At 64.7% G+C, this 12,474-nt stretch overlaps 1 protein-coding gene across 2 annotated transcripts; it reads left to right on the top strand.

Moving 5' to 3' along the window:
- Positions 1-1,003: 1,003 nt before the first annotated feature.
- On the top strand, positions 1,004-12,221 carry HGFAC (HGF activator). Of its 2 annotated transcripts, none has more exons than XM_014858335.3 (14): positions 1,004-1,165; positions 1,728-1,908; positions 2,063-2,159; positions 2,436-2,515; positions 3,230-3,352; positions 3,493-3,624; positions 3,809-3,919; positions 4,004-4,178; positions 4,501-4,586; positions 5,250-5,505; positions 7,633-7,772; positions 8,172-8,312; positions 8,410-8,558; positions 9,675-12,221. In XM_014858335.3, exons 1-14 carry the CDS (start codon positions 1,052-1,054, stop codon positions 9,855-9,857), a joined length of 1,968 nt encoding a protein of 655 aa, XP_014713821.3. In that variant the 5' UTR covers positions 1,004-1,051; the 3' UTR covers positions 9,858-12,221. The 2 variants fall into 2 exon arrangements, with proteins under 2 accessions (XP_014713821.3, XP_014713820.3); XM_014858334.3 differs by having other exon boundaries at positions 4,501-4,616.
- Positions 12,222-12,474: the final 253 nt, after the last annotated feature.

Here is a 12,474-nt window from a genome sequence, read left to right as displayed (position 1 = left end):
CCCCGTCCCTGCGGCGGCTTGGAAATTGCAGAAGAGGTTCTGCGGTAGCTGTGCTGCGCCCCCAGTCACGCATTCCGGGGCTGGCTGAAGGGACTACTGCGGCTGCAGCCAGGGGTAGTGTCCCCATCCCGGGCCACAAATAGGAACAGCAAGCTGCACACAGATCTAAGCAGGACCCCAAGCCAGGTCTCTGTGGCCCATGATGGCCCCTGGGTGTCTGGCTAGGGCTCTGCGGGGGACCAGAGATACCCAGAGACAGCCAGGGCTTGGGATGGGGTGGGGGGCAGACCTAGACGGAGATGGGGACAGTGAGGTCATCCAGACTGTGATGGGGGAAGCCCAAGGCTGAGGGAGTCCAGGGGCGGGAAGGCTTCCTGGAGGCAGTGCCTAAGCGGGTCCAGGATAGGTGGGGGAGGGAACACTCCTGGGCACTGCCTGGAGTTAGGGCAGGCTGAGTCTGGCACTACCCACCTCCCCCCGGCTCTACTCCCACGAGGGGCCCCACCCCAGGCTTATCCCGGGAGGGGCCAGGCTGAAGTGCTGGGGGCAGTGGAGGTCCGCTCCGTCAGTGGAGGTCATTGTAACACACCGGTGGTGTGCACGCCCTCCTCTCTGTGCCTGGCCTGTTGCCATGAGGCCAGCACTGCACCCTCCAGGCCTGGGCCCTCGAAAAGTCTCAGCACTGGAAGCCGCTCTGGTTATGAATAATTCACAAATAGGCAGCAGCCAGCCCCTCAGCCAGGAGGGGACTGGAAGCTGGGGCCGGGAGTCGAGCAGGGCTTGCCGAGTCATCCTGGAAGACTTCTTGGAGGAAGCTTCTAAGCTAAGACTCACGGATGCTGGCAGGCCCAGGGCCAGCATGGCTGAGGCCAGAGGGAACAGCTGGGCCCTCTGGCCTGGGTCGGGTGAGCTGGGCAGCAGATATGGTGGACTTGTGGGCCCAGCACGGGAGGCAGCCAGGGTTAATCATTTCCAGGCGGCCTTGACCCCACCCGCCCTGGCTGCTCTGCTCCGGCCTCCTGCTGCCCCTCACGCCAGCTCAGGAGGAGCCATGGGGCGCCGGGCCTGGGTCCCCAGCCCCTGCCCTCTGCCCGGGCTCTCCCTGCTCCTGCTGCTGCTGCTGCTGCCGCTGGCGCCTCATGGGGCCCGGCCCCGGGCCGGCAGGGTGAGCGCTGACCCCATCACACAGTGCCATGGGCTCCTGTGCCCACTCTGGCTCCTGAGGCCGAGGCCAGGCAGGGCTGTGGAGCGGGCGTGAGGCCCGACGTGGTGAAAGCTGGCCTTCGTGGCTGAGGTGGGCTTTGCTAGGCTGGCCCGTGGACCGGGGCCTAGGGCCTGGGCTCCAACTTGCTGGGCCCCCACCCTCTCTCTGGGCCCTGTTGGGTCCGAGTGTCTGGTGGGAGGTGGGGGATCTAAGGGCCTCAAGCTGCTCCCCTCCATGCCCTACCGCAGACCCCCAGGACGCGGGCCTGGAGGGCGGGGGGGACCTGGCCTGGGCAGACCCCGAGCCAGTCTGTCTTACCCCTTGGGCTCGGCAGGAGGGGGAGGCGACAGGCCCAGCTGAGGCCTCAGATGTTTCGTGTCCCCCTGGTCCCTGCTCCAAGACTTGATGGCCCCAATGCGGAAACTGAGGCCCAGGGTTGCAACCAGCTCACCTGGTGGGTGCTGACTGGGAGGGGGGCCTGTCCCACAACGATGCTGGTCACACCCCTCTTGGCTCCTCCTAGAACCATACGGAACCCCCAAAACCTAACGCCACAGTGACTCCTGGGACCCCCGTGATTCCCGTGACCTCCGTGACACCGGCGACCCCAGCCACGAGAGCTTCAGAGGCAGAGGGATCCGGTGGTGAGGGACTCGCCCCTCCGCCCAGGGCGGCCCCCTCCAGCAGCAGCCCTGGGGGCCCAGGTGGGTCAGGAGGGCTTTCTGGAGGAGGTGGCCGGCTGCACCTGGGCGGGTGGGTCGGGAGGAACACAGGCGGCTGCTGGGGAGCGGGGTGTGCGATGGGGCGTCAGGAGGTGTCCAGCAAGGGAGCCCCTTGACCCCTGCCCCTCCCCCGCAGTGCTCACCGAGGACGGGCAGCCCTGCAGCTTCCCCTTCCGCTATGGCGGCCGCATGCTCCACTCCTGCACTTCGGAGGGAAGCGCCCACAGGAAATGGTGGGTCCCGGGCTGCAGCAAGACCTGCAAGCACAGACCACCAGCCTCCCCTCCTCCCAGTCCCCCCAGCCTCCCACTACCCCCGGAGACCTTCCCATCCTCTGCCCTCCCTACTCCACAATGAGCCTGGCACACAGCAAGTGTCACGAATGAATGAGTGAGCGAGTGAATGGGAGAGAGCTCCCAGAGTGGTCAGAGGGGCACCCTGCATGGGTCAGGGCTGGGATGGGCAAGTCTGGTCTGGGACTCCCAAGTCACTGTGTACATTGCCCCCAGGTGTGCCACGACTCACAACTATGACCGGGACAGGGCCTGGGGCTACTGTATGCAGGTCCCTGCGCCCCAGGAGGGCCCAGGTGGGTGCCTGGGGGTCTGGGACGCCAAATCCGGCTAGAGGGGGCTGGGGCTGGGGCTGGAGGGTGAGCTAGGGAGGCGCCAGGGTCAGTGTGCTGATGGGGGTGGGGATGAAGGGGACAGAGCTGCGTCGAGTGCAGGAGGGGGCTCCAGGATTGATCCCACTGCAGGCCTGGTGGGCCAGGCAGAGGCAGAGAAGCAACCAGGCCAGGGGATCACAGGAGTGTAGAGCGGGGAGCCTCTCCCACACAGGACCCCGCCCTTGCCAGGAGCCGCTGCCTTGGTCATTGCTGGGGCCAAGGCGCCCCCTGGTGGTCAGGCCAGACCCTGCAGCCACACAGGCAGAGCCCCAGACAGGGGTGAGGACCTGTGGCATCTGCAGGGTGCTGTGCCAGCAGCCTGCTTAGTAGGGTCTGGGGGCACAAGGGAGGGGACTCTGCTGCCTGACAGGGGTGGGTGGGGGTGGGCTTCCAGGCTGCCGAGTGCAGAGCCAGAGGCCCCCCGCCAGGGTCTAAGCGCTGGGCAGGGGGTCTGGGGAGGGCGGGGAGGCCTGTGCCTCCCAGGGCACCTGCATTTCAAGGAACCCAGGGGGCCACTTTAAGGCGGCAGGCCTGATGGAGGCACTGGGGTCCCTTGGCAAGCAGGGAGGGTCACAGGTAGGGGAGATGCGGCCTGCCTGGGCCCTCAGACACCCCCACCCCTCCTGTGTGTCCCAGCTGGCCCAGATCCCTGTGCCTCCGGGCCCTGCCTCAACGGGGGCTTGTGCTCCAACACGCAGGCCCCCGAGTCCTACCACTGCGCCTGCCCCGTGGCCTTCACGGGCAAGGACTGTGGCACGGGTGAGCGGGTCCATGGGGCCGCGGGGCCAGGCCAGGTCCTGGGAGGATGGGGTGGGAGGGTGCCTGCTGAGGGCGGGAGGGTCCCCCCAGGGGAGGGCGGTGGCGCGCAGGGAGCAGGGCACTCACTGTGTGACCCGCAGAGAAATGCTTCGATGAGACACGCTACGAGCACCTGGAGGAGGGTGACCGCTGGGCCCGCGTGCACCAGGGCAGGGTGGAGTGGTGCCAGTGCGCGGGGGGCCACGTCCAGTGCGAGGGCACCCGCCACACAGGTACCTATGGCCAGGGAAGGCGTCCCAGAGCCTTCCTGACCCGTGTCCCCATCCCACCCAAGGGGAAGGAACTTACCCAGGGTTACCCAGCACCGAGCTCCAGGGCTCCGACCGGGCCCTGACCCCACCCCCATGCGGCCGGCACCTCAAGGCGCGAGGCCTAGCTTCTGAGTCCTCCCCCTAGCTTGCCTGAGCAACCCTTGCCTGAACGGTGGCACCTGCCACCTGATTGTGGCCACTGGGACCTCCGTGTGCGCCTGCCCCCCGGACCACGCTGGGCGGCTCTGCAACATCGGTGAGTTGTTTGGCCCCCTGGGGGCTGGGGGTCAGCGTGGATGCAGCCCGGGGCCAGGCTCACTGCACACCATGCTGCCCACAGTGCCCACCCAGCGCTGCTTTAAGGGGGATGGCACCGAGTACCGAGGCGTGTCCAGCACGGCGGCCTCGGGCCTCAGCTGCCTGGCCTGGAACTCCGACCTGCTCTACCAGGAGCTGCATGTGGACTCGGTGGGCGCCGCGGCCCTGCTCGGCCTGGGCCCCCATGCCTACTGCCGGTCAGCACTGGCCTGGCCCACCCCAGGCCACCGCATCCAGGGCGGGCGGGTGGGGTCTGTTGTGGGGGAACCTTCCAGGCCTGGCCTGCCCCTGGGGGCGCCTGACCCCTTGGCCTGGGTGGCGGCCCCAGCAAACGGGAGCCTGCGGCCGGGATCAGGCCCATGGGGCCTAAGGCCACTGTGTCCATTTGTAGAATGAGCAAAATACTGTTGGGGAAGTCCCAAGCCCCACCCTGCTAGGTGTCCCCATTTCTCTCTCCCGCTTGCCCTCTCTGAGGGGCCGTGTGGCTCCCCACCCCACCCGCCTCTCCGTGCTCTCCAGGAACCCGGACAAGGACGAGAGGCCCTGGTGCTATGTGGTAAAGGACAGCGCGCTCTCCTGGGAGTACTGCCGCCTGGCTGCCTGCGGTGCGCGCAGCTTGCTCCCCTCCCACCGAGGTCACAGCAGTTTGTCCTGTGGTCCTCCCCACCCCACCCCCATGCCTGGCCTTCTCTCTCTGGATGACCACTACTCCATCTTAGAAATGGGGAAACTGAGGCTCACTGGAGTAGAGCTGGTCCAAGGCCCTGCAGTAGGCTGGCACCAGGGGTCAGAGCAGGCAAGCCGGTCACCAGGTCTTCTGGGTGGCTCCTGCCTAGCCTGAACCCGTGCCGGGACAGCTCCCAAAAACATGGGTGGGAAGCCAAGCAGGCACCCCTGGAGACAGACCCTGGGGGTGGGCAGCTCCAGGAGGCCAGCCGGCTCTCTGACCATCCTAGGTTGGCTCTGGGGTCCAGGCTGCTGGAAGGGACATGAACACCTGCCAGGTGTACTAGGCCACTCTGGTTCCCACAAGGCCTTGTGACCGGATATTGTTCTCCTCATCCTACAGATGAGGAAACTGAGGCTCAGAGAATAATCATGTGCCCACGAGGGCTGAGCTGGACCCAAGCCCTGGACCCTCCCCCAGACGAGCTGCCCAGGGTGGAGCAGGAGGCGGGCGAACCGCCAGGGGGCCTGAGGATGGTGGACAGTGGGTCCAGCCAGCACCCTCTCTGGCCGGGGGTATGACCTATGACCTGTGCTCCCAGGATCCCTCACCAGAATGCAGGCCCCACCCCCCGAGGTCCTGCTGACCCTGCGTGAGCCCGCCCCAGCTGGACGCCAGAACTGCGGCAAGCGGCACAAGAAGAGGAGCTTCCTAAGGCCACGCATCATCGGTGGCTCGTCCTCGCTGCCTGGCTCCCACCCCTGGCTGGCCGCCATCTACATCGGGAACAACTTCTGTGCAGGGAGCCTTGTCCACACCTGCTGGGTGGCGTCTGCGGCCCACTGCTTCTCCAACAGGTGAGCAGTTCCGGCCCCAGTGTCCACAACCCCCATGCCATCCCTCAAACCATCCCTCGTCCATCCCCATCACCTCCACCCACCCAGCCATATCCCCACCACCCAGTCCACATCTTTCCACTCCATCCACCACCCATCTACCCGCCCCCATGCATCCATCCATCACCTACCCTCCATCCCCCATTCCTCACCCATCCATCCCCACCCGCCCACTCACCCATCCCGCACTCTCCCTCCCCATCCTCCATCTGCCTGTCCTCATACATTTCTTCCTAACCATCACCCACGTGTCCCCATGTGTCCCCACCTACCCATGTAACCCCCATCCTTCGGTCCCTCCGTTCTCCGTGGCCCCTCTGATCCACGTGGGACTCAGTGCTCAGCCCAGCGCTAGGCATGGAGGCTGCAGAGACCCACCCCGTCCCCAGCCCGGGTTGCTGCTCCCTTCCTTGCCTTGGGAAGCCATCCCCGTCCCTAGGTGGCCGTCCAGTCCCTGCCCCGGGAGCTCTGGGCAATCGTGCCCGGGGCGCGGCGCGGCGCGGCGGGACGGGGCGGGGCGGGGCGGTGCGCGGAGGAGCGGGGAGCGCGCATGCGCACCAGGGCGGTGGGCGGAGCCAGTCCCCGCGCAGACCCCTCCTCCCAGTCTGCGCAAGTGGCACCAGAGGGGGGTAGGGAGTTGGAGGCCCCGCCCATTCAGCGCGTCCAAACGGCGCCGGCAGGGTGGGGCTGACAGCCGAGGTGGGGCTCGAGGTGCGAGACCCACCACTGCACAGCTAGGGGCCCAGCCAGACCCTGCCTTCTCCCACCGCTGTGATAGGGTTGAGGCTCTGCCTGGGGGGCTCCCCCTGGGGGTCCGGTGGGAGGGGATGGACCTGACAGTGGCATTCCAGGCGTCAGGATCTGGGGGAGGCTGAGGGTTACCCCAGGGAATACAACGTGGGGGGCGGGGCAGTGGGCGGAAGTCCTGCCCTGTGCTGCCTGCTGTGTGCCCTGCGGCAGGCTTCCTGCTGGGCCTGTGAAATGGGACCCCTGAGGCCTCCCCAGCAAGGAATAGGATGAGGGGGTTAAGAGGCCTGGGGAGGGGAGCAGGCATCCCCTTCGGACAACCAGGGAGGGGCTGGGGAGGGGCCAAGCTGCCTAGGGGTACCCACCCACTGTGGGCTGGACCCCAGGTCTGGGCAAGCAGGGCTGTGGAGGTGGGTGAAACAAGACAGGCGTGGATGGGCATGGATGGGCATGGATGAGGGCAGGGGCACAGGAGGGGTACCTTACTTTAGTGGGGGCAAAGAGCAGAACTGGGTGCCCAGAGCCTGTGGAGAGGACGCCAGTGCCCCCTCAGCCTGGCCCCCGGCTCCACACAGCTCTTTCAGCCCCTCGCGCTCTTCGGAGGCCTGGGTGTTTCAAGCCACGAGCTCGCCGTCCACGCACCCTAAGAGGCCGCCGGAGTGAGGCCCAGGAGCCCCCAGCTCTGGCCCTGGACTCGCATTGCTGGCCCTGCCTGGGGGCCAGGGCACCAAGCCCCACTGTGTGCTGGGCATCCAGCTGCCCTGGGTGTGGGAGCCCATTTTCCAGGAGGGACTGAGGCCTGGGAGGGCCGAGTGGCCGAGGTTCCGCAGTGGCCTGGAGGTGGAGTCCCACGCAGAAGGGCCGAGCCAGGGTGAGAGTGACCACCATACACAGCAGATGGGGAAAACGGAGGCCCAGGTCGGGAGCAGAGGGGCTGACCAAGGGGGCCCAGGCCCTGTGCCCAGCGGGAGTGAGGGCCTGTGTCTGGGGCACTGCACAAGTCAGACATGAGCTGGGGCCGGGCTGCAGGCAGGGCCGGGTATCCATCCAGTGGGGCCCAGTCTCAGGGCTGACCCCGCCTGGGCCTGCATGAGGCCCCTCTGGTTACTAATGGGGTTGTGTTAGAGGTGGTGCTGCCCAGGACTGTGGGTGCGGCCCTGGTGTCTCGTCTGCCCACACCCAGTCCCTGCTCAGCCTCTCCCCAGGGCTGCGGGGCCTGCTGGGCGTCGCCCTCCTGAGGCTGTCTCTTGGATGCACAGGCGCCATGGGTAGGGGGAGAGCCAACCTCAGGGGCCCGAGGGGAAGGCCAGGGTCATGCTGCCACCAGCGCCCCCTGCACAGCCCCTCCAGGGAAAGCGTCTCAGTGGTCCTGGGTCAACACTTCTTCAACCGCACGACGGATGTCACACAGACGTTTGGCATCGAGAAGTACATCCCGTATCCCCTGTACTCGGTATTCAACCCCAGTGACCACGACCTCGGTGAGGCTCGGGGCACGCTGGGGGCAGGGGGTCTGGGGATGTGTGCTCGCTGCACACCTGGGACCAGAGCCAGGAAAGAGGCAGGGGTGGGCCCCAGGCAGGCCTGGGAGTCCTCAGACAGGGGCCGGAGAGGGGGAGAGGGAGGGCAGGGAAGGAGAGACACAGGGGAAGGGAGAGTGGAGGGGGAGGGGCAGGGGCCAGGGCAGCAAGGGTGCCGGTGTGGCAGAGCGGCCTCGGCCTGGCAGGAGGAAGCCCTGGGCGGGCGCTCCAGCCCCTCCTGGGTCTCCCAGGCCACAGCGCCTCTGCCCAGGAGGGCTGCGCTGCAGTGTGACTCAGTGGCCACGCTCCGTCCATCACACTTCCTGCCCCAGGCTGACCTCTGGCCTCTCTCCCGCCCAGTGCTGATCCGGCTGAAGAAGAAGGGCGACCGCTGTGCCGTCCGCTCCCAGTTTGTCCAGCCCATCTGCCTGCCGGAGCCCGGCAGCGCCTTCCCCGCGGGACACAAGTGCCAGATTGCGGGCTGGGGCCACCAGGATGAGAGTGAGTAGAGGGTGGGAGCAGCGCGCCAGCGTCGTGCCCAGGGGAGCGGAGGCCAGCCACGGCGAACCCGCCCACCCTGAGAGCCCCGTGTCCCCAGACCTGAGCGGCTACTCCAGCTCCCTGCGGGAGGCACTGGTGCCCCTGGTCGCCGACCACAAGTGCAGCAGCCCGGAGGTGTACGGGGCCGACATCAGCCCCAACATGCTGTGTGCCGGCTACTTCGACTGCAAGTCTGATGCTTGCCAGGTGAGCCCAGACCTGCCGCCAAGCCTCGGAACCACCTGGGGAGCTCAGAGCCCAAAGGGACCCCGACCCTCAGGGCCAGCCGGGGAGCCAGGGCAGAGAGCGCACCTGCTAGCTGGGGGCCAGCCCCCAGGGTGGGTGCTCACTCCCTCTGGAGGCCCTCACAGCCGGGCAGAGAAGTCCCTCCTCCCAGTGATGGGGAGACGGAGGCCCAGGGAGGGGCTGGAGTCACAAAGCCGGACACGGCCCAGCTGTCCAGCCAAGGGCAGGGCTGTCTGCACAACACCAAAGGCCAAACATTTTTCACCCAGAGTTCCCCCAGGTGGGCTCAATCGATCAGCCAGTCCCAATAATTGACACCTATCGAGGGCTCCACGGGTGGGGTCTTATTAGGCTGCACATCAACCCTGAGAGGGAGGAGCTGCTTTACTCCCATGTTATAGGCGGGGAAACTGAGACCAAAAGAAGTCCAAACACTCTTCCAAGGCCACACAACTGAGAATTGGCAAGGGAGGTGGGGGGCTTGACACCAGACCATGTGGTACAGGGAACACCCTTGGGGGAGTCAAGGGTGGCTTCATGGAGGAGGGGACATTTGCACTTGTCCTGAGAGGTGAATGGGAGTTTGCCAGGGGGCGAGGAGGGCATTTCAAGTGAGGGGAAGAGCATGTGCCAGCACACAGGGGCCCACCTCGTCCATGTGGGGTGCCAGTGGATGGGGCGGGGCCAGACTGAAGAGCGCCTTGCTGGTCGTCGAGGTGAGAGGGAGCACGGTGGGGCTCGAGCAGGAAAGACTGGCCAGATGCTGCCGCAGCAGCCAGGAATGAGATGACCGTCCTGTCTACGGCATTCGGGGAAAGTGGACAGTTCCCTTACTTGGAAATACCTTTGCCGTCTGTCCCCCCTCTGTCAGGAGTCCCCCTTGAGAGCTCCGGGGGGTCCTGCGTCACAGGGGAGCTCTGAGACCCGTCTGGACTTTCAGTTCCTCTAAGGACATTTTCAGGGTTGGGATCAGGGAGGCCGGGGCAGGAGGGCCGGTGGGGCTATTCCGGGGTGCAGAGGAGCTGAGCCACGGGTCTCCCCAGCCGGCCCTGGCTCTGACCGGCTGCTCTGCCGCAGGGGGACTCGGGCGGGCCCCTGGCCTGCGAGAAGAACGGTGTGGCCTACCTGTACGGCATCATCAGCTGGGGCGACGGCTGCGGGCGCCTCAATAAGCCAGGTGTCTACACCCGAGTGACCAATTATGTGGACTGGATCAACGACCGGATTCGGCCCCCTAAGCGGGCTGAGAATCGCTCCTGAGACCCCCCGGGGGGCATCCTGCTTCCACTCTGTTCCCTGCCTCATGGGCAATAAAGACGTTCCCAGGAACCAGCCTGTCCTGCTGCCCGCGCAGCCCTCTCTCCCGGGCCACCAGCAGCCCACACTTGTGGGTGCCGTGGCCTCGGGGCTGGGGCACCCGGAGCCAGCACCCCAGCTGCCCTGCCTCAGTGGAGAAGGGAGCCTGCGACCCCATGGGGAGGGTCTGGCCCTGTGGCCCAGGGAGTTGCGACAGGGGGTCCAGTCCAGGCCCTCTCCAGAGCCTGCACCCCTCTCAGGCCCCCAGGCCTGCCCCTGGGCAAGTGGGGCTCAGGTCTGGGTGCCCCGGGTTGTCCCAGGGCAGGCCTTGGAAACCGAGTCCAGGCCCCAAGGGCAGGGCCCAAGCCAAGTAATGTACAGGGTATTAAAACTTAAAACCAAACCCAGGCTCCCTCACCCCACCCTGGGAATGAGGCCCTCCACCCAGAGCAGCCCAGAAGGGCAGGGGTCCTTCTCTGCACAGGCCCCACCCGCCATTCTTGCTCCTTGACACCCAGAGCCGCCTTCTCTCCTGTCATCTCCATGGCCCGCATCCTGGACCAGGTCTTACCACCTGTCTCCAGGTGACAGGCCAAGGCTTTCTCCATATCACTGCCGCCCACACCTGTCTTGGAGCCTCCCCTAATCTCAGTGGTCTGATGCCCTCCCTCCAGCCCCTCTTCTGCCCCACCCCACCCCCTAGTCTGTGCTCTGGCCCCGCCAGCCTCCCCTCTCTTCCCGAAACTGACCAGGGGCCCTTGCTCATGCTGGTCCCACCCCCACCGAGAATGTTCTCTCAGCTTCTCCCTTCACTCGTCCTTCAGAGCTTGGGCCACACCCAGCTGCAGAGGAGGCCGGGAGGGCAGGGAGCAGGGTCGTCACGACTCCGTCAGACCATCATGAGGGGTGCACACTGTCCCACACAAAGCCAGGGTTCTGACAGCAGAGCGAAGGGACAGAGGGACTCGGGGGGCAACCAGCAGGGGTGCAAATGCTGTAGGTGGGACTCAGAGCCCTCAGCTGGCTGGAGCTTGCTGCTGAAGCCCCCACTGTGTCGATCATAGCCCAGGGCAGTAACTGGGGGACAGAGGCTGCTGCCATTGCCCGGGAGCACGGCGAGGGGAGCAGCTCCTCATGAAGGTGGGGCCTCTGACAGCCTCTTCTGAGCCTCCGAGAACTGTATCGCTTCAGTTCCACCACAGCCTCGCCCGATGTGAGTTCCCCCTGACCCTTCTGCCCTCTGAGTGTTGACTGTGGCTGCCAGAGAGGTGAGTGACATTGACAGACTGTCTAACGTCAAGCCAACCTTGCATTCCTGGAGTGAACCCTGCTGAGTCAGTGTGAGCTGGTGTCTTCCATTTACCCTCCCAATTTAACCCCTGCCTTCTCCACCTTGGGCTCTGCCCCAGGAGGCTGGTCGTGATGGACTGCACAGGTGGGGTTCTGTGCCCTTTGGGTCTTTGTGGGCCACTGGGGAGGTCACCAGCAGGAGGTCAGAGGAGGGAGGAGAGTGAGATTGGGATATTGATTTCCCTGGCTCCCTCCTTTTGGGGTTCTTTTGGGGTCACCTCAGTGTTATAGGTTGAACTGTGTCCTCCTAAAATTCCTATGTTGGAGTCTTAACCCCTAGGACCTCAGAATGTGACCTTATTTGGAGACAGGGTCTTTACAGAGCGGATCAAGTTAAGATGAGATCTCTAGGGTGGGCCCTGATCCAACATGACTGTGTCCTTGTAAGAAGGGGACATTTGGCCAGAGGCCCACAGGAAAGGAAGATGATGTGAAGTGCCACAGGGGAGGACGACCGTCTGCAAGCCCAGGACGAGGCCTGGAGCAGACGCTCCCTCACAGCCTCACAAGGAGCCAGCACTGCGCCATCTTCATCTCGGACTTCTGGCCTCCAGACTGGGAGATAGAAATTTCTGTTGTTTAAGTCTGTGGTGCTTTGCGCCCCTAGCAAACGAACACACTCAGATCCCTTAGCGGAAGGTCACTGCTCCTCCCAGGATGTGACTCTCTCCTTCGGGGTTGGACAGCCACTCCCTCAGCTCTGGAGGTGGTACCCATGCCTCCCCTCTGACTAGCCCAGGGCTGCCGAGTGGCCCCTCCACGACCACACCTTTGTAAGCAAACCCTCTTCGCATCGTCCTCACATCGTGTCAGTCTGCCGGGCCCCTAGCTGACCCCTGCTGTATTACTTAATGAGCTTTTATAGATTCACTTCTCTTATGTTTAGGATTTTATGTTTATGTTTCTGAGTGAGATTGGCCTGTAATTTTCCTTTCTTATACTCCTGGAACGACTGTCATCAGGCTCTACCATCCTGGGAGAATGGGTTCGAGAGTGTCCTTTATTTTCACTGGAAGACCCTGGATGCAGCTGGAACGATCTGTTCTTTGAAAGTTTGGTCAAATTCCCTATAAATGCCCTGGGCCCAGTGTTCTGTTTGCAGGATCAGATCACTCAACGTCTTAACAGCCGTGGCACTCGTCGAGAATTCTATTGCTTCTCGAGCCACTTACAGGAAGTTACGCCTTTATGAACTTACCTGTCTACATTTTCACATTTTTTGCCAGAAAGT

This window comes from Equus asinus, chromosome 3 (assembly GCF_041296235.1).
Source record: "Equus asinus isolate D_3611 breed Donkey chromosome 3, EquAss-T2T_v2, whole genome shotgun sequence".
Taxonomy (NCBI): domain Eukaryota; kingdom Metazoa; phylum Chordata; class Mammalia; order Perissodactyla; family Equidae; genus Equus; species Equus asinus.
The sequence above is the reverse complement of the archived record's forward strand: the minus strand, read 5'-3'. Positions and strand labels throughout refer to the sequence as shown.